The sequence below is a fragment of the Cynocephalus volans genome, chromosome 1 (genome assembly GCF_027409185.1).
Source record: "Cynocephalus volans isolate mCynVol1 chromosome 1, mCynVol1.pri, whole genome shotgun sequence".
Classification (NCBI taxonomy): Eukaryota; Metazoa; Chordata; class Mammalia; order Dermoptera; family Cynocephalidae; genus Cynocephalus; species Cynocephalus volans.
In genome coordinates this window covers 287443330-287464447 of record NC_084460.1, presented here as the reverse complement: position 1 = coordinate 287464447, position 21118 = coordinate 287443330, and the positions used below count along the sequence as shown (strand labels likewise).

At 43.5% G+C, this 21118-nt stretch overlaps 1 protein-coding gene across 1 annotated transcript; it reads left to right on the top strand.

The window, feature by feature from the left end:
- Nucleotides 1-4315: 4315 nt before the first annotated feature.
- Nucleotides 4316-21105, top strand: FAM124B (family with sequence similarity 124 member B). Its single transcript, XM_063088205.1, has 2 exons — nucleotides 4316-5047; nucleotides 20458-21105. Exons 1-2 carry the CDS (start codon nucleotides 4316-4318, stop codon nucleotides 21103-21105), a joined length of 1380 nt encoding a protein of 459 aa, XP_062944275.1.
- The last annotated feature ends 13 nt before the right edge of the window (nucleotides 21106-21118 follow it).

Below are 21118 nucleotides of genomic sequence, written 5' to 3'. Positions count from 1 at the left end.
TTGGGGGGAGGTATCCTCTGGGGAACTGGGAGAGAAGCCTTCAGCTAAGAAGCACAACAGCTTGGAGAAGGCACTCACGGTGGCTGCTTCTTCCTTCCCCTGCTCTGCTCTAGAGGAGCCAGAGGGGGTGGGAGTGCACAGGCTCCATTGTTTGCCTGCTGCTGTTCCTGCCAAGACTCCCCTAAGGAGCTGGGAACTGTGACCCAAGGGCCTTTGGGGTGTGTGTGTTGAGGGCAGGGCTGGGGTAGTGACAGCTGAGTACAGGGATGGCATCAGCTCAGGAGTGCGTGGGAAAGGGAAGCACACATTGACCAGAAGTCTCTAGACCATGGGATGTGAACAGTGGGTTAGAGCTCTGGGAGAAATCCCCACTCCTTGTATGTTTTCCTTTTTCTGTGTTCTGAATTTCAAGGGCTCTTACCTAAATAGCTACAGCTGCTGTGTGCTGTTCCCCTTGAGCGCGGTAAGGAAGCATGGTCTAAACCCCAGAAATCCAGGCTCTGCCAATAGCCAGCTGTGTGGTGTTGGGAAAGTCCCTCAATCTCCCCGGACACTTAGCCCTTGGGAGTATGCGTGATTCCTTCATCCATTTACTTCCCACTCTGCAGGTGCAGGGTTATAGGCTGTTGTCAGGAGTTAAAAAAAAGTAAGCATGATGTGGTCCCTTCCCAATATCTTTCTCCAATTATTGCCTCAGATTCTATAATGTCTACCCCCTGATTAGCAACTGAATATCATACAAAGAATGAGGGTTAAGGCTGTTTGGGGAACGAGGAAAACAGAGGCTTGAATGGCTTTGTCTGCTTGGTGACAGATGCTTCTTTTGCGTTTGCTTAACCGAGAAGGTACAGTGAGTCACAAATGTTATCTGAAATGCTAAGTGACAATGTCTGCCCAGCCAATGCCATGTCCTATAACATAAAGACACAAGCGCCCACACAGCGTTTGAATGACACACTCTACCCTCCACTTTTCCCTGGGTGCCGCTTAAACGTCACCTGTCCCTTACATTGGGTACTGCCAGGGTTCTCTTCTCTTCCCTGTCATGTATTCTCTTTCTGGGTAATCACTTCTGTTCCCTAAAGACGCTCAGTTCCTCTGTCTGTATTCTCTGGTCTGCAGCACCCCTCCAAGCTGTAAGTGACACGGCTACTGGCCATCTCCCCTCCGGTCTCTGTTGAGTGTCCGTGCTTTCCACGGCTCTGAGTACCATCTCCTCTTCCCCCAGCCTTCCCGGCCCCTCTCATCTGGATTAGTAGCTCCTCCCAGGCTCTCCACAGCATCATGCAGTGCCCTTTATCACGGCATTGGTTACATCATTTAAGGTGCTTCTCCAAAGCAGGGACGTGGTGACTGTCATATTCTGCTCTTGACACAGTGCCTGGCTCTCAATGTGGAGGATAAATAAACATATTTTATAAATGAAAGAAGGGAAACAACTCTTTCTCAAGGTTTTTCTGGGGTGAGGGTGGGAATCTCAGGGTTTTAATGTATCCCCCGTATTTATGAGACTTGGAGAAGGGACAAATCCGTAAGGACTTCCATGCCTTCCAACAGATCCTCATAACTAGCTAATGTCTTAGATTTTCTTGTTCTCCCCTTCAGCATCTCCTCTGTTTTGCTGTGAGGAGTGCCTGGCTGCCATTGAGGAGCTGGTGACTGACAGATACCTGGGCATCATTACCACGTTAAAGAATAAGATAGACCATCGAGAGTGTCCAGGTAGTGGGAGTCAAAGATAATGACTTCCTTAAGTATTTCCATCTGTGCCTTCAGCAGAAGTGGCATGCAAAAATAGAGTGTTGTGGAGCACAGCTGGGAATCTTGCCCGTGTGGTGCGTGCAAGGGGGTGACAGGGAGTGGAGGTGGTTACTAGGAGGGTATGACAGCATGTTCCTGGAGAAGTAATTGTGGAGACACTCAGAAAGGAAGCTGATAGTTCACCCCACTCCGATGTCTTAGCACTTTGGCTGCCAAGAGATGAGTGAAATATTTTCAAACTTGACAGAAATGGCAACCCTGAGAGACAAAAAGTATGTTTTCAGCATTGGATGGAAGATTAAAATAGCAGCATCAAGAGGCAAAACCCTGTCCTATATAAGAGCTTAAACACTTGCTTTGTATAAAATATTTTGAGTTAATATCTTTGTCTCAGGGGTTTAATTTTTCTCCTTGAATCTTTAGAGTTATTTTCAAAATTTCAAAGGCTGTTTCAAGAAGCATGGTTTTGTCTAAAGTGACTGAGTATAGTCAGCTCTCTATGTGGAAAGACAGGGGAAATGACAGTGGGTTTATACTAAAGGATGAGAAAGTTATTGCCTTCAAATGCCCATCTGTGACAGGAATTAAGTTGAGTTACAAAAAAAAAACTTGAGAGCTGTAATGCCTTTTAAAAAAACTCTAATAATTTTTTGGAAAGTTGAAGCAAAATGAGTTTAATTATTGAGTCACTCATGGTAATTAAAAAAATGATCTGTTATAAACTGCATTTATGTATTTTTCCAATGCAGAAAGTATAGGAATTATGAAACTCAAATGATTAGAATCATGGGTTAAATTTAAAAAGTAAATCTGAATAGAAGTGATTCCTTCCCTGGGATAATAATATTTGACTTTAAATTTGATTATAAGACTATTAAAGGAATCCATAAAATAAAATAAAATAAAATAAAATAAAAAACCATGTACATGTATATATATTTTTTGGTGCTTGGCCAGTAAGGGGATCTGAACCCTCGACCTTGGTGTTATAAAATATTTTATAAAATAAAAGTTAGGGTAGTTATATTTTTCATCCCACAAGTGTTTTTTAATTGATAAAAAATTAAGTCATACTGTGTTCCATGATAAGCATTAAAAAAATGCTTCTTTTAAGAAAGATGTTTAGAAAAATGTGCTTGTCCACACCTTTTCAGGAGCACAGCTATCGGAATAGCAACCGATTTTCAAATTGATGTTTAGAATACACTAGGGTGGGTGTTAGGTTTGGAGCTCGATGACGTTCTTATTGAAGATAGTTCCATTCAAGATTCGACAGCACGAGAGTCAGGTAAATGTGTGTCCTCAGCTGGAACTTGCTTTGGCCTCCTTTCCTTACCCATCGGAAGAACATCCAGGCTGAGACTTCCAGGCCCTAGAGAAGCAGGGCCGGCAGCCTGTGGGGTTTCTGAGTTCCTAGGTTCAAATCTTCCCTCAACCACTTTTTAGCTATGAGATCTTGGGTGAGTTACTTTTCTATACCCCAGTTTCTTCATCAGTAATTTGGGGATAATAGTCTCATCTTCATAGGCTTGTTGCAGGATTAAACCAATTTGCGGACTGTAAAGTTTTAGAACAGTTTATGACTGGTCCATAGTACATCCTCAGTAGGTGTGAACAATTATTATTATTATTATTATTTTTTAAAGATGACCGGTAACGGGATCTTAACCCTTGACTTGGTGTTGTCCGCACCACACTCTCCCAAGTGAGCCACGGGCTGACCCTGGAACAATTATTATTATTGACATTGGGAAGCTCTCACTTTTTCTAAAGGATTTACATGAATAAAGGAAGAATTAGTTTCTCAATGTCTCTTTTGTACACTCAGACTTTTCAGTACAGCACATAATTTTCAGTGAAGTCAAAATTATTTAGATAAAATATCTTCTCTTCATGCCCTAGCATAAAATGTTCAAAAACAAAATAAAAAGACAAAGCAGGAGGAAAAAAAAAAAAAAACCTGGCAAAGGGACAAGTTTTAAGAATTGTTTTAGAGAAGTCATTGTATTCAGGTGGCCTGGCAGGCTATTGTAAACAACAGGAGATGAAAGTAGGAAATCAGAATCCACTGTGGGTCACTAAAGTGGATGTCTTTTCAAATGAACAGATTGCTATCAGCCTAAAAGAGCTGCTCACGTTCCTTTTTGTCCAGTCATTTCCTTTACTGTCTGTAAGAACCACCCATTCAAGTGTTTCTCAGGATTCTAGGTTTTTAGGTCAAACAGAAACCCCGGGGAACGCCTGAAAAAGCCAAACACAAGCAGTTCATCTGCACAAGTGGGGTGACGTCGGCCTCACCACTGGTGTGTAGGGAGGCTGCTGAGCCTGAACTGGAGTGACATGCTCGGTCTGTGCAGCCACGGGCAGCCAGGAGCTCGTGCCGGCCTGGTTAGGTGCTCCACTCTGCAGTAGCCGTTGCAGCTGAAGGTTTTCTGGTGGGCTGAAGGTTCTGCTTGGGAACCAACAAGGCCTGCCGTCTCCTTCATTCATTTCAGACACTTGGACAGCGGGCCCTGCACGCTGGTTTTCTTTGTCATCCACAGGCAGTTCTATCATGGATGAGACACAGGTGCCTCTGGCCATGACTGTTCATCTCCTCGCCAGCTCTGGGCACGGCTCGCTTCTGCAGCAGACTCTGGACCAGCTCCTGGAATGCATTTGCCCAGAGGTCCGTCTGTTTCTGGTGTCTGAGCAGGTCCGTCCAGTGAAATACTACGAAAAGTACCAGCCCAAGCGGTCCCGGTTCCCGGGGATGTCTGTCTTGCTCTTCCTGCACGAACGCCTCGGAGAGGAGCGGCTATTTCGCGTCCTGGGCTCCCTACAGCACTCACCCTGGCAGTGCTACCCCACCCAGGCTGCGCAGGGGAGGCCGTGTCCCCATCTTCTTGCCAATCAGGAGTTCTACAGCCTGGACAACCAGATGCCCATCTGGGGCGTGAGGCAGGTGCATGGTGGTACCGAGATCCTGCGGGTGACGCTCTACTGCAGCTTTGATAACTATGAGGACGCCATCAGGCTTTATGAGATGATCCTGCAAACAGAGGCCACCTTGCAAAAGAGCAACTTCTGTTTCTTTGTGCTCTACGCCACCGAGAGCTTCTCTCTGCAGCTCTCTCTGAAGCAGCTGCCGCTGGGCGTGTCAGTGGACCCGAAAGAGTCTTCGGTGCTACAGTTCAAGGTTCAGGAGATTGGCCAGTTAGTGCCTCTTCTACCCAATCCGTGTGTTCCCATCAGCAGCACCAGGTGGCAGACACAGGACTACGACGGCAACAAGATTCTGCTTCAGGTATTTCAATTTTACCTTTTGTAGTAATTGTGTAATTTTACATCTGAATGGGTCTTTGAGATGATTTAGTCTAGTGGTTCTTAACCTGGGTTCCACATTAGAATCTCCAGGGAGATTTCAAGAATTCCAATGTCACGGCTGCACCCCAGGCCAGTTAGAGCAGAACCTCTGGGGGCACCCAGAGATTTTTCTTTTTAAAGCTTCTTGGATGATTGTAATATGTATTGCGGTTGAGAGTCACTGATCTAATAAAATCTCCCCATCTGATGTGTAAAATTCAGATTCAGTGAACTTGCAGCTGACACAAGTGGTTTGTAGTGGAGTCAGATAATGCCTCCTTTCTCAGAATTGCCTTTTACCAATTCGACCAACTATACACAGATACTTTGCCTACTCTTTGGGTTCAGGAATATAATAAACTCTATCTGTCCTAAGGAAGTTGAAGTCATAATTATGTTTGGGGATGTTAAATTTGCAGTGCCGTTGACTTAATTTTTAAGCATCTTGTATCACTGTCAAATTTTACCACAAATCAATTAGATGGATAGAACCCCTTCAAAAGAAAACCTTGAATTGGAGTCTTCTTTTGTAACCGTCGACTGAGAAAGAACAGTGTGTGTATTTAATTGTGATAGCTCCCAAGTGTTGTCTCTGACGTCGTGTGACATGGCGGTTGAGCCTTGCCACTTTGTAGCAGTGTAAGCTTCCTCCCCATCCCAGTTTCTTCATTAGCACAATGAAGGGAATATTAGCATCTTCCTACACTGTAGGTAGTTAATCACACTACATGACCTGGCACTCACAAAGTGCATGATTAAGATAGTACCCAGAACTCAATGTTTGCTATTACTGTTCATATTATGCTCTGTACCAAGGATTTTAAATTGATGATTTTATGTAATCCTCATAACAGCCTAAGAAGTCATTATTTTTCCCATTTTGCAGATGAGAAAACGGAGGTGTAGAGGGGTTCAGTTACTTGCCCAAGATACAGCTGGGAAGTGTCTACCGTGTTCCAGCATCCATGTGGTTAGCTGGTACAGTGTGTGTAGATGTGCAGGCAGAGGTGTGCTCATGAGATCCCCAGCACAACCTGTGGCTTCCGTCCCTGAGAAATGGTCGGAAATTCCTTTAAGGCCTTTCAGAAAAGTAATAACAGGCTACAAGATGAGTTGTCTTTCCCTCTGATTGTGCTATTGACTTTTTCACAAATAGAATAAGAATCAGACTGATTCTACATTAAATGATTTCTAAATTATTTACCTTCTTGTTCACGTAAGGTGGATAGGCACTGTTTCTGTCAGTTGCCTAAGTCCCTAATTTGCAAGGCATCTAAAATTTCTCGTTCTGTCTTAATTTCTAGAACTTAAAGTCAACCTGGCTGTCAAACAAAAGTTTAATATGTGTGTGCAACTTGGGGTACATTTTAAGTTATTTCTATTTTAAAAGCTAATTGATGTTTTTACTTCAGAACCACAGCTTATACACCTTTGGAGAGCTGGACTGAATATGGGGGGTATAGAGTTTTTGGATAAAAGGGAAACCCATGAGGAATATAAAAATAGCCTACTCCTCTCTGGATTGTTTTAGGAGTCTGGCTACCTCTCAGGTGGCAGCATTAGTCCCTCCTTGTCATAGCCCTCTTGGAGCTGCCACCTGCTGCCTGAGCTCTTGGGAAGCTCTCCAAACTTCATGTGCTTCTGTTTCCCCACTCCAAAACACTGACTTTGGTCCCCTCCTCCTGGTCCCTTCCGCATCAATGAGCCTAAGCTTTTGCAAACAAAATGGGGGATTGCCTTACAGAAAATTCTGCTTCTGGCTTTATATTGTAAAAATGCCTGAGGAAAGTGTACAGAGGCTCAGGTATAGTGCACTATAAAAGACAGCACATTGCAGCTCCTCTGCTCTTAGACTGCAGTGAATTATTCAGGATAAAATACCCAGCCCACACTTCCTTGGGTGGTGGGAGAGGGGATGGGTGGTGATCACTTCGGCTTTTGTGGGTAAGTGGTCCAGGCTTATACAGTGTGCTCAGGACCCAACTCTCAGTTTGGCCACCTCTGTCTTTGCTCTGTCCTCAGACAGGCTTCCCATGGTCACTGGCTGGCTGCCAGCAGTTCTGAGGACCACATCCTTCACATGGGCTCTGAGAGTCTCACCCTATCATGGCCCAACAAAATTCCTGGACTTCACTCCAAATGGACCAGCTTGGATCATATTCTCTTTTCTAAATCAATGACGGCATTTGGGGAATGGGTTTGTGTGGATTAGCCTAGTCCTGTGTGAGTTACACTGTGGTCCAGTGAAGATCAGAGTGGGAGAGACAAAGACTGAGTGGCCTCAACTTCAGTGGATTGCTGTCCACCAAAAGTGAGAAAATAATACGTATTTAAGGGAGAACCATAACCACAGGTTAACCTCTCCACAGATGATTTTGCCACAGGGCCAGGATGGAGGCACGTGTGCACAGGGGACCTGAGTATGTGGGGGTGCTAGACCCAGTGGGGTGGTGGAGAAGCTTTCCTGAGAAGTGATGCCCTGCCTGTCTGAGCTGGACAGCCCAGAAGGAAGCAGCCAGGTGGAGAAGGGAGGAAGGTGTTCAAGCAGAGGAGACAGTGGGTGGCAGGGTGTGGCATGGAACTTCCTTAGCAGGGCATGTCCAGCAAACTGCCTGAGGTTCCATGTGGCTGAGTGAAGGTCGGGAGGTCAGGGGGAGAGGATGGGCAGGTGGCAGAGGCCGATCGTCAGGAACATGGTCAGCCACTGGAATGTAAGCACCAAGAGGGCAGAGACCTGTTTGGGTTCACTCCTGTGAACTCCTGAACTGGGTTCAGACCTGAGACCAGTGTCTGGCACATGGCAGGCTAATACATTCTTGGATGAATGAAGGAGTGCCTTGCTAAGTAGCTTCTGTTCTATCCTCAGTGTAATGAGCAGTCACTGATGGACCCTGTGAATGATACTGAAGTGTATGATTTGTGTTATGAAGATCAAATGAGAGAATATACGTGGAGGTGCTTTGTAAAGTGGACCATGCAAAAGCAATGCAGTTCTCATTTGTGCATGTGAAAAGGCTCCTAGCTGTCTTGCCAGAGGCACACAGTGAACAATGCTTTTTCCCCATGACCTCTTGTCATTGCAGACTGTCTGAGGTCTCTCAGAGTCAAGGATGTATGTTTTGGATGAGAGTGATACGAGGGTATCTAGTAGATGCTCAGGAGGTGAATGAATGCATGAAGCAGTGAGCGAATTAGTCCACATTTACTTATTCCCCAAATATTTATTGAGTGCCTGCTCTGGGCAGCCCCTGTTCTAGGCCCTGTTCTCCTTTTGGAAGTTTTAATCCAGCTGTCTCAATTCTCAGTGTCTGCAAAAATGTAGTGGATATACTCTTCCCTCTCCCCGTTTTAGCAGTCTGTGCTTTCTCCATGTGCTTTTGGCACTGGTGGCAGGGATGGTGTCAGCGCGTGCTGAGGGAAGGTGGGAGAGCTGATGACACCCCCCTCTTTTTTTAAACCTCCTGCTACTTAAACCCTGCCCTGCCCTCAATCAAGTAAGGTATTTTATCAAATCAACCTTATGTGGTATCTAGTCAGCTACTGCTGGTTCTCAGCTTTCCATAGCTGGGCCCTATTGTCCAAAGCTGCATTCTTTGCACTCTTTATAGATTTTTTTTTTCCAGTTTATCACACTTGTGGTTCCTTTTCCTTGGTTTATCTGCTGTCATTTGTCTCTCAGGCACCCCAGGCTTGGGTGATACAGGTGTACAATCCATGACTTTGGTGTTAGGCTTCTGGTAGACTCCAAATTCCAGGTCATTGAGTGGTCTTATTGTCTTAGCCCATTTTCTGTTGCTATAGAAGAATACCTGAGGCTAGGTAATTTATAGAGAAAAGAAATTTGTTCCTTAGAGTTTGGAGGCTGGGAAGCCCAATATCAGGCAGCCACTTCTGGTCAGCTTCTGGTGGGCCTCATGCTGCATCATGACATGGAAGAAGGCATCACAGGGGGCAGGAGGGGTACATGAGAGCCAAACTGGCTGTTATAATACACCCACTATCACGATGACTCATTAGTCCATAAATTTATTAGACCATAAATGGATTAATCTACTTGTGAGGGCAGAGCCCTCAGAACCCAATCACTTCTTAGAGGCCCCACCTCTTAACACGTGATAACTCAAGTTTCAACATGAGTTTTGAAGGGGACAAACATTCAAACCATAGCACTTACAATTATGTTTGATGTTCAGTAGGAAATTTTTATAAATTAAAAAAGACAAAACCTCCCTGAAATCTACCTATGATGCTTCAGCAAAGTCTCTATTTCCTGACCCTGTGGGAAATGAGACGGCTGTGCCTTTGTTAAACTTTGCTTAGGTGTTTGGTGCGATACCACACTGCCCTTACAGTCTTAAGAGGAGCTGGACGTTTCACAGGTGCCTACAGTACCAGGTGGCCTGTGGTGCAATGTGATAGTGGGGATGCAGGCACCCGCCTTGAGTGTAGGGAAGGGAGCGGTTAAAGCAACCAAGGGTATCCGGAATGTTGCGTGGACGAGGTGTGACTTGGATAATGACCGAATCAGCTGTAGCAGATTATAGGGTGGAGAGTTCAAAAGAGTTTAGGAGAACGATTTTTGTTCCACTGAGAATGGGTGCAGGAGGACATAAAATAGGATTTAAGAGCCATTTATTGAGTTTTTTGAGAAGGAGCAGACGTGATAGTATGTGTAATATATGATTTAGGACAGTAACTCTGGTACGATCACATAAGATAGACTGGATGGGGGATTGATTGACCACCTCAGAAGTGACTTCAATCGTTCAGTTTAAGGGTCAGCAAAGTTTATAAATAGAGAATTCACAAAGGAAATATGTGGCTAAATTTCAGGGGTGGACTTAACAGGATTGGAAAATGAATTAGACATAGAGGGTGAAGAAGGGACAGGTGACAATGAATCTGGACACATTGGGTTTGAGGTGCTTGCAGGTCTTTCAGGTGAAGACATTCCATAGTCAGTTGGTCTCTGAGGCCAGAACTTAGGAGGGGTTTGGGCTCGGGACATGGTTGGGGGAAGTGGCTGTAGCCCTGGGAAGGAGTGACATTATCATTATCAAGGAGTGAGGCGAGATGAAGACAGGACCTGGGAAATGTCCACACTTACAGAGGGGGAAGAAGAACCAGTGAGGAACTGAGAAGGAGCTGCCCCAAAGCAGGAGGGGCAGAAGATCACGGGGTCACAGAAGCCAATGTGTCACTTGATGGTATACAGTCCTTAAGATGTGGCTTCTCAGGTGTGCCGGAGCAAGTCCCTTAGGTTTTCCCATACTGGGCTCCTCACCAGGTCACTGGTTGCTGGTTGTATTGCCAGTGACTCCTTAGAGGGGTAAGAGGGAACCGTTCTCCTTTGACTATGAAGGAGGACGGTTCCCTCTCACCCCTCTAAGGCCCACCTTCCAGGTCTTTCCTTGACGAGGGTAACTGCTGCCTAAGTTGAACTGTAATGGGAACGTTCACACCCACCTCACCTTCTCACTGCCCCCAACTTGCACTGGTGGTGTCCTGTTCTTGGGATCTGTTTGGAACAGATCAATTACATTAGCATGTGAGCCCAGCATCCAACGATCTGGGGTATCCAGTCTCGACAAGATGTTGGTTGTCAACCATCCATTCTGGAGGCTTTTCCCAACTTATTCTTCCAAAGAGCTCTTGCCTGCATATCCTTCCTGCAGTGCTTGTGCTGCACCTCTGGTTCCACTGCAATCAGCGCCTGAGTTAGAATCCACATGCCTCTGAGACACAGGCAGGTGGAAGAAAGTCATGTGTTTTATTTGGGGGGGGGGATTCTGTTTTACACATACACCCCTCTTTCCCCTCTTCGAGACCCATTGAGACCTATTCCTCTAGACTAACGCTGTTCTCTACAACTTCCTGTGAGGATGAAAATATTCTCTATCTGTACTGTTCAATATGGTAGCTATTGGCCACATATGGCAATTGAACCCTAGAAGAAATGTGGTTAGAGAGACTGAAGAACAGAATTATTAATTTTATTTAATTTTGATAAATTTAAATAGCCTCACGATAATGACTACTATATTGGACAGTTCTGATCTAGGTCATTTCTAAGGTCCTTTAAACTTGAAGCATCTGTAACTATATTGTTTAGAGCTTCATGGTGGCAGGACTTCATCTCTTCCTGGTGGAATTCAATTCAGTTTTTAGAAACAAAATATATTTAGCATCAATTTTATTAAATATGGTAGATGATTAAGCATTTTTAATATTACTTTTTAAGAACAGGAGATATGTACCTCCTCTCTAGTACTGAGACTGGGTTTTTTATCTTAACTTTGAAAGTCAGATTGCCAAAAAATTCCAAGAATATTTGACACAATTATCAATCTTTTAAGTGTTTGTAGCTTTTCATAATCTACTTATGGACAGTAGACAGTTAATGTAATATTTAATCAACACTTATATGCCAGGTACTGCGCTGTGTAGTTTCATTATAAATATCTCCATTTTACTGGTCAGGAAACTGAGATTTAAAAAGTTTAAATAACTTACCCACCATCACACAGGAAACAAAGGATAAAGTCAGGTTTCCAACTCAGGTCTTTCTTTTAACACAGTTTTTTTTCTGTTTAAAAAGAAGATTTTAATATATAGTGTTCTGATTTTTATTATAATTTTAATGAACGTAGCATATATAATTAATCTTCAAAACAAGATAAGTCAGCATATTTTAGATAATCTACTTCTTTTATTTCTAACATCGTAGCAAAACTTGACACTTTTTCCTCCTATCAGGTTTAGTAACAATTTCTTTCTCTGATGCCACTTTTCTCTCTATCTTTGTGAGATTTTAATAAGAATAACCTTCTGGATAAGGTTGCAAACAAGGTTTTTTGTTTTTGTTTTTTTAAATTGCAAGATTACCAACAAATGTTTCTTTTAAATTAGAGGTTACTTTCAAGCTTCTTATTTAAAAAAATGTATTGACAACTATTTGGAGAGTTTTTTCTCAAATCGACTTAATTGAGAGGATGTCTGCATTCAATCCCAGTGGTGGGATTCCTTACTATGTGGGTTTCTCCTCTTCGTGGATCTTGCTGTCCCATCCCATTTGTTCGCTTACCCGATTAGCTCATGGAGTTCTCAATCTCTTCTCTGTTACCATGGGCCCTTCTCTCTTCCAAACCCAGACAAGCAAACTTTCCCCGACTCTCCAGCTCTAACATCACGCCTTCCTCCTCTGCCTGCTTTCTCCATGGAGCTGCCTGTGTTCTGGCTGCCTTCAGGTACAAACCAGTCGTTCCCCTCTGCGCTCCTGCACCGTGGCTTCTTCCTCCAGCGGTTGGTGAAGCTGCTCTCTAAGGCCACCAGTGCCTGAGGACACTGCATTGTCAACAGTGTTGGTAAATGTCAGCCACTCCTGCCTTCTTGGCATTCTCCCTTCTGTGGGCTTCCATAACCCAGCTCTTTTCTTTAGGGGCTTGTTCTCTCTGACTATCCCTTTGTTAGCTTTTTTAAAAAAGACCCAACTGTTGCTTCCTGTCCCTAAGTCAGTTTTTCTCTACCTTGGCATGATTGACATTTCGGAGCAGATAAGACCTTACTGTGGGGGCTGTCCTGTGCATTGTCGGATGTGTTAGCAGCAGATGTTTAGCGTCATCTCTGGTCTCTACCCGTTAGGTCCCAGGAGCACCTACTCCCTCTAGTTGCAACAACCAAAAAAATCTCCAGACATTGCCAAATGTCCTTTTGTGCAAAATCATCCTCAGTTGAGAACCACTGCTCTACACTGAAGGTTTTCCCCCTTAGACTTAGATTGAGAGATAACAACCACCTTGTGGATTTGGTTATTGCTTTCGTTCAGCCTAAGCCTGGCTTTGCAGCTCGTCTCTCCTCTGAGGTTTAGCAGGTTTCCTACTCCCTGTAAGACTATTTAAACATAATGTCTCATCCTCATCTCAAATCCAGCCCAAACAGAGCCAAAGCCTCCACCGATCGCCCTCCTCTCCCCGCTCCCAACTTCCCCAGCTCTGTTCATTCGTCCCCCATTTGCCTGGATTTTGACACACCAGTTATTTTGCAAGCTTCCTTTTCTCAGAACCCCCACGTCCAGTCAGTCCCCAACTGTTCAGATTTTCCTCTGGAGTCATTTCGTCTTCCCACCTTCCCTCCTTCAGCCCACGTCACTGCACACGCACGGATTCCCACTGTCTGCCCTGGCTCCAGGCTCCTGCTTTCTCCTGCACATGGCTGTCAGAATAACTTTCAAGTGACCGCCAGATTTATGTTCCTTCTCAGTTCAATACCAAAAGCAAGCAAATAAAATGAAACTTGCCCCGCCTGCCTTTCAAGGCTCTTTGTCATCAGGCCCCACCTGATGTCTCCCTTTGCTTTCTCCTGCTTTGGCCAGCCCAGCCTTTTACCGCCTCTTCTTTCCAGAACTCCAGGCTCACTCCTGCTCCTTTTTTTCACTTTTTTTTTTTTTTTATTGTGGCAAAATATACACAACAAAACTTTACCATTTTTTCTTTAAAAAAATATTTTTTAGGAAACCTTTCTTTTTCACAATTGTGGTAAAATATATAATCAACATTAAATTTACCATTTTAACTATTTTCAAAGTGTACAATTCGGTGGCATTAAGCATGTTCACAATGTTTTGCAACTGTCACCACTGTCCATTTCCAGAACTTTTTCATCACCCCAAACAGAAACTCTGCACCCATTAAACAAAACTCACCATTTCCCCAACCCCTTCCTCCAGCCCCTGGTAACCTCTGTTCTACTTTCTGTCTCTATGAATTTGCCTATTCTAGGTACCTCATGTAAGTGGAGTCATACAATATTTGTCTTTTTGTGTGTCTAGCTTATTTCACTTAGCATCTTGTCAAGATTCATCCATGTTGTAGCAAAAGAATTTCATCCCTTTTCATGGCTGAATAATATTCCATTGCATGTATATCTGCATCCTTGTATTGCCTCAGCTGTTCCTTACCCAAGGATGTCTTTCTTTCCCTCTTCAGTTACCCACCTTTAAGGCTCTGGTCAAATTGCACTTTATTAAAACCTCCTATGAAGCTTGAGGGCACACCAACTCCCATCCCTAACTAAAACATTTTACACCTAAATCTTTGTAAAGCATAACTGATGATGTATTTTCCATTCTTGTACCATATAACGTCAGACTTTATGACCCTTCCTCTGTTTTCTGTATTTTATTATAAATGTTTATTAACAGTAGAGAACGAGGCAGACAGCTGCTTCTGAAATATTTGTTGATTGGCTACTTGTTTTCAGGGAATAAGTTTGTCTGTTTAAAGAAGGTGCATACTCCAGAAGCTAGCTGGGTGTAAGCAAGCATGTGTTTCATTTCATTTTATCAACAGATCATTAGTTATGTTCGTCTTTATGATTATCCACTTAAAATAGAAGGACATAGTTTATATGGAAGTGAGTAATTTATATTCTTCTTCTCTGGCATTTCCTGCAGCCTCCTTTTTCTTAATTCTGAGTCTCTCAGCTGTACTTATACTCACTGAGACTCTGTTACTCCCTCTTCGTTCCTCTCCTCATTTACGTCCCATTCCCCATCCCCACGCCCTACACACCCCCACAGCCAGACACACACACTCCCACTCCCACGTCTGCACGCTCACTTACTACTTTATGCTGCACTGAAAGAGGCATTGCTCAGGTTTCTACTGCTGTAAAACAGCAGGTTGATATCTGTGGTTTTGGCCAATTGGTTATATGTACCTTTCAAACGATAAGTTAATTTTTCAATTTTTCAAGACTGGTTTCAACTCTTAAGTGAGTCTGACACTGTTTAGGGGTGTCTTATTTACATAATTTATTTCCATGCAATCATTTTTCCCACCAGTGTTGGAAAAAATCCTCTTTTGCTGTCTTCTTGGAATTGTTTTTAGTAAGAAATAGTATTATTTTCCCTATATGATGTGAGTCTGCCCCTGAACAGCTTAAACATTTTTCAATAATGTATTTTCTCTTGTTTTTCAAGAGTTTAGAATCATAAAGAATTGACAAATGATCTTCCTGTTCATCGTGATAATTGCTAATGTTCCCTGAACTTGAAAAAACTTAGCTCTCAATTTGTAACATTTTACAAATATTTCTTAGAAAGATGAGCTCTAAATGATCAGAATTTCTACTAATGCATTTCAATTGCTTTTCGGCAAGAGGAGCTTTTGCTCCTTAAGGGATTCATCTCAATCACTCATCGTTACGTTTCTCTTGGAAATTCTTCATTCCAACTGCACACATCTGCATTTCTATGTTAATAATGTTGTGTTCACATTTGCCATATGGTCTAAGAATCTTAGCCTTCTCTTTTAAAAAAGTTGACATTCTCCCTCTTAAGAAGATTGCAGAAATGTCCAGCAATATTAATAAGTCATTTTGAATGTTCTTAATAAGTCTTTATGTCTACCTAATGTAAAATAATCAAGGACCTAGTTTTTAGATGCTATATTTCCATTTATTTCTATTTGCAAAAATTTTTGATAAGTGTTAAGCTCATTTATTTATCCAACAGATATTTAGTGATCATTTACCACTGGGCTAGGTGCAAGAGATACAATAATGAATAAGATGTATAGAATCCTTGATATTCCAGATGGCAAAGTCTAAGGGAAGATACAGAGGAGTCAATGGCCAAGGGCAAAACAGTGTGGTAAGTACTAAGACGTGGGGAGTACAGGCTGCTGTGAGAGCTAGTAATAATGTTAATGATGATAATAACCAGTCCATACACAGCACTACTATGTCCCAGGCACTGTTGTTGTTTAATCTTCCCAAAACCCTATGATGTTGGCACTTACTATTATTTTCTCTTACAGGTGAGGAAACTGAGGCACAGCAATATTAAGTAACTAACCCCACAGATAATAAGTTGCAGAGTCAGTATTTAGGGGCACCTAACTCAGATTTGATGACATTGAGAAGGCTTCCAAAAGGAAATGATGCATAAGCTTGGAGTTGACAACAAACAGAAGTTTTCAGGAAAAAAAGTTAGAGGAGACACAACCCAGATAGAAAAAATAATACATACAAATACTGGTATTAGAAAGAGCAAATCATGTTCAAGAAATTGGAAGAAGTTCAATTTTGGCATGTGAAAGTTGAAAGGAAGAAAGTGGTGAATTATCAGACTCGAGTAAGAAGGGATGGGCTGTGAAGGTGAGGCGGACCACATTAAAGGGCTTAGATTTTATCTTAAGAAGGGCAGGGATCCATTGAAGCAGGACACGAATCTGTTTTCAAAGTGGGGAATGGATTAGTGGGAGACAAGAGCATCCATGAGCGGTCCTGTGAGATGGCTGTTGGGGTCATTCAGATAAGAGATGATAATGGCTTGCTCGAGGGTTAATGGCAGTGGGAATGGAAAGAAAGGAAGATCTGGGAGATCTTTGTGCTCATGGACTGGTTATCCATGGGGTATAGAGAAGGGGAGGTGATGTTTGGTAACATGGGGCCAATGATGACTTCTAAGACAGGACAAAGAGTAAGCGGAACAGATTTGGTGTGAAAAGGGAGATGTGTTCCAGATGATTTGGGGCACGTTGAGTTTGAAGGGCTGGTGCCTGGAAGGCAGTTGGATAGACAGGCTTAAGAGACAGATCTGAGCTGTAATTATGCTCTTGGGAGCCTTCATCATTTAGATGATAATTGAAGGCATAGATGCCCACGGGATCGCCCTGGGGGTGTGTATGGAGTAGGAGAGAAGAGGCTCTGGTCAACTCTGAAGAACTATGACATTAAATGAACCAAAAGGGGAACAGCCTCCTTTAATGGAAACTGAGAAGGGGTGGAGGGGAAGGAAGGAGAAAATCCAGAAGAAAGTTTTGGCATTGATGCTTAAGGAGAAGACTCCAAGGGTAAAGGGCAAAGACTTCAAGAAAAATTCTACCAAGAGCTCAAGAGACACTACTGACAAGGAGGCTGACAAGATGAAATCAACAGGAGCAATTTCGGTTATGCATTTTCTCCCACTTTATTATCTTGTATGTGCAATCTCTCTCTCTCTCAGCAATCAAACTTTCCCACATCTCTAATCTTGAATGACACATTCTTTCAACCCCTTCCCCACCCCTCCCAGCTCTCCCACTCCTCCACTTCACAGTCAAGCCTCTTTATTTGTCTACAGTTATTTTTTCTACTAACCTCTCCTCATGTCCTCTACTCATGGCATTGACTTTTCCTCCTACCACTCCTGTCTCAGCTGCACCCAGTGACTCTGGTGGCTCAGGAGGACACGTCGCAGATGCCCTGAGATGTCACAGCACTAGTTGTGGCTTCAGGCTCAATTTCATTCTGATCTGAGACTGATTCAGGGGGAAACGGGAATTACTCAGGCTTCTCTTTCTGTTCACAGTTGCTAGAAAATGAAATAGGAACCCCAGAGACAAACTTATGGGTTTCTTTCTCTGGACTGGATAGTTTACTATCAACCCTGAATGATTTCTGAATATTAAAATATCCAGGCATATTTCCATTTCTAGAAGAAAAAGACTTCACTGGGTAAATAAAAAGGTACAATATAATGTTAAATGATTTTCCAAGAGGCAAAAATGGCAGCTCAACCCTTAGAGGGACTGAGGAACTTTGTTCTCCAGGGGAAGGAAGACCCCAACTTACACTTGGAAGATGGTATTTCCTCCTGATTTTCTAAGGATAAACAAGTAGTTTTCTTTGGAGAGTGAGAATTTGGGGTGATTTCAGATTGGGGTGAGGGAGAAGCCTTTATTTTTAATTTTATACACTTGTGCAATTAAATTAGTGGGCAATTACCACTTTTATAATAAAATATTTTTACTAAAAACTAACGGACAAAGCAAAGAAAGAAAGGGAAGGGAGAGCAAAAGGAAAGACAAAGGGAAGGAAAGAAGAAAGGAAAGAAGGAAGGAAGGGAGGGAAGGACAGAGAAACTAAAGCAAAAGGAAATGGAGAGAGAGAGAGAGAGAGAGCAAAATGAAATTAGGAGAAGGAACTACCAGGAACGTAGAGCAGGAGGTCAGCTTTGCATGACGAGGAACAGCCTCACGGTGACCACAAGACAACTACTCGAGGCACAGATTTCCTGAGTCTGTGGCAATAGCTCCCAAACATTGCCTTGGATTAGAATCGCTTAGAAAGTTTTAAAATTTCCTGATGCCCAGGTTGCACTTTGATGAAATCAGAATATCTGGGGTGGGAGGCAGGCACCAGTGTTTTTTAACGATCCTCAGGTGGTTCCACTGTGCAGAAGTTTGGGAACAGAAATTTCTCCTGGGGGTTTGCACAAAGGGCACACGTTGTGCAGCAGGCATCCCTTCAACAGTGGCCCCACTAGACAGAGTTGGCAGAAACCCTGCCCCACCCAAGCTGGCACCATGCTCGGGGTGGCTCAGGGGAAGAACTGTTGGGGAGGGGGTTCGGGTATGGGCAGCTCTCTAGTGACCTGGTTTGGTCCAGGGGTGGAATTTAGAGATGCTAGAATAGTGGTTTTCAAACCGTGTTCTGAGAAGCCCTAGGGACCTGGTGAGGGGGGCGACCAGCACAACAGCAAGGTACGGGGAAAAGCTAAGGGCGGCCCGGTAGGCAGGGGCTTTCCCCTGTGCGTTTGCTCTAATAAGACTGTTTCGTATTTTGGGCTTCCAGCTAAGAGATTGTTTGGAAAATAGTTCCTGTTAAGAGAAGGAGCAATAGAGAGGATGAGAAACATTGATTTAGAGCAGGGGTTGGCCAACTATGACCCGGGAGCTAAGAATAGTTTTCCGTATTTAAATGGGTAGAAAAAAGATTATGACACATGAAAATTACATGAGATCCAAATTTCAGTGTTCATAGATAGTTTTACGGAAAGACATCCACGCCGTTCACTTATACATTTTCTGTGGCTGCTCTGAGACAGAGCTGAGTAGGGGGATAAAAGACCCGCAAAGCCTCAGCTGTTTACTTGGTGGCTCTTCACAGAAAATGTTTGCCAACTTCTATTCTAAAAGAATCAATGGGAGTCCCTGTTTTTTTGGGTTTTTGTTTCTGCTGTTTGGTAATAGTCTCCTCACCATTTCTATCCGAGAGAAATTTGAGAGGAGAACATATATATGTATATATCACATACACAAACAAATATTATGTGTATGTGTAGAGTAATTTACTTGTTTCTAGACCTGCTTTCTCACCGTCCTAATTTCTGCCTTCTTGCCTTCTGAGATTAATATGTACCATGTCCTCCCTTTAAATAGACTTTAATTTTTAGAGCAGTGTTGTGTTCACAGCAAAATTAAGCAGAAAGTACAGAGATTTCCCATATACCCTACAGACACAAAGCTTCCCCCACTATCAATATCCCCCCCCCCCCCCCCCGCAGTGGTAGGATTGTCACAATCAATGAATCATTGACACGTCATTATCACCCAAGGCCCGTAGTTTACATTAGGGCTCGCTCTTGGTGTTGGACATTCTTTGGGTTTGGACAAAAGTATTGACATGCATCTATGTGATACTATCATAGTGTCATACAGGATAGTTTCATTGCTCTGTGCTCTGCCTATTCATTTCTCCCTTTCCCTGTCCCCTGGCAACCACTGATCTTTTCACTGTCTCCACAGTTTTGCCTTTTCCAGAATGTCATGTATTTGGAATCATATAGTATGTAGCCTTGTCAGACTGGCTTCTTCCAATTGTAAATATGCATTCAAAATTCTTCTGTACTCTTCTTTTTGATGTTTGATTAAAAGCTGGGCCAGGCAGGGATGGGCCCTGGATACCAATTTCCAAGGACAGTTAACAGGATGGAGAATATTATCTTTTCCAGAAATCCTCTTGGGGAGAGCATTGTGTAAGTGGTAGGATGTGAAGCTCCCAAGAGTCCAAGAATGGAAGATGGGTCAATGAACTCCGTTCTGTGGGGAGACAGTGCAGTTAACTGCAGGCTGGAAGTTTTGCTGAGTGGGGTCTGTACGTTTGGAACCAAAGTGGAATTGCTAGGAATTAAAACATCAGAGCTTCCACATAAGAAGTCTCTCTCTCCTTTTTTAAAAATTTAAATACATCGTTTACAACAGAGTAAGGTCCATAACACTTGTGAATGCTTTTGCATATTTGAACAATTCAGTCTACCACAAGTGTGGTGTTGTCAAGTGGCCATTCGATTCCCAAAGTCTCACCCTTGTTAAAAAGTTAATTTAGTCCAAGAGAGGGATCTTCAGAGCAGATGCTGATTATATACCTCATAGCTAGATTGTACTTATCACTTGTATTCAATTCAACCAACTTTAGTGAGAGTCTGCTGTGGGCATGGCATGGCAGAGGGTGAATAAGCCATAGTCTGCTCTTGGCACTCAGTTAATGGAAAACATTTCATCTGTTCCTCCCTTCCTTGTCCCACAGGTCCAGTTGAGTCCAGGACCTTGTGTTAGGAATAGTGAGCTTTCCTTTCTGAATGGCACCTTGGGAACTGACACACTTCTTCAGGGCTCTAGACTGGCCCCCGTCTCTGCAAAGAGGACCCTAGAACCAAGGAGCCGGAGGAGCCAGGGCAGGAGGTTCAAGGTGCATTCTCTGGAGCTTCCTGAGCCCAGTGGAAGCCCAATGTCAAACAGCTCTAGTGGCACATGGTGGAAAAGCCCTGGCTGGTCGTCCCAGGCCAGCAGCCCAGCCACAGGCACCCAGCTGCATCTGCCTTCTCCCCACCTGGAACCTGGGGCCAGAATGAAGGTCCTCAGCCAGGAGAACAGCTTTCAGAAGTTTGAGGCAGAGACAAACGTTGACACGGGATTCACCATCATCAATTCCGAACCCCAGCATTCCTTTTTGAGCAGATTTCCAATGGATTTGCAGATCAGCCAGTCACCATCCTGTTTGCCAGCCTCTTCCTTGGGGGCAGTTACCTGCAAAAACAGGAGAGTTTTTGAAGAAAGAGTCCATCCTTTGTCACTTGCTGGCCAAAGGGACCTTGCTGCAAGGAAGATTGTCTCAAAATGTTGCCTTCATCTGCCAGTCCAAGGTGAAGAAAGAGAAGAAGAATTTTTTATATAGCATAAAACAGATG

Excerpts from the sequence above, each read along its gene's own strand:
- FAM124B (XM_063088205.1), top strand. The coding sequence starts at position 4,316 with ATGGATGAGACACAGGTGCCTCTGGCCATGACTGTTCATCTCCTCGCC. Across the intron at positions 5,048-20,457 it reads GCAACAAGATTCTGCTTCAG|GTCCAGTTGAGTCCAGGACC; the intron begins GTATTTCAATTT and ends CTTGTCCCACAG.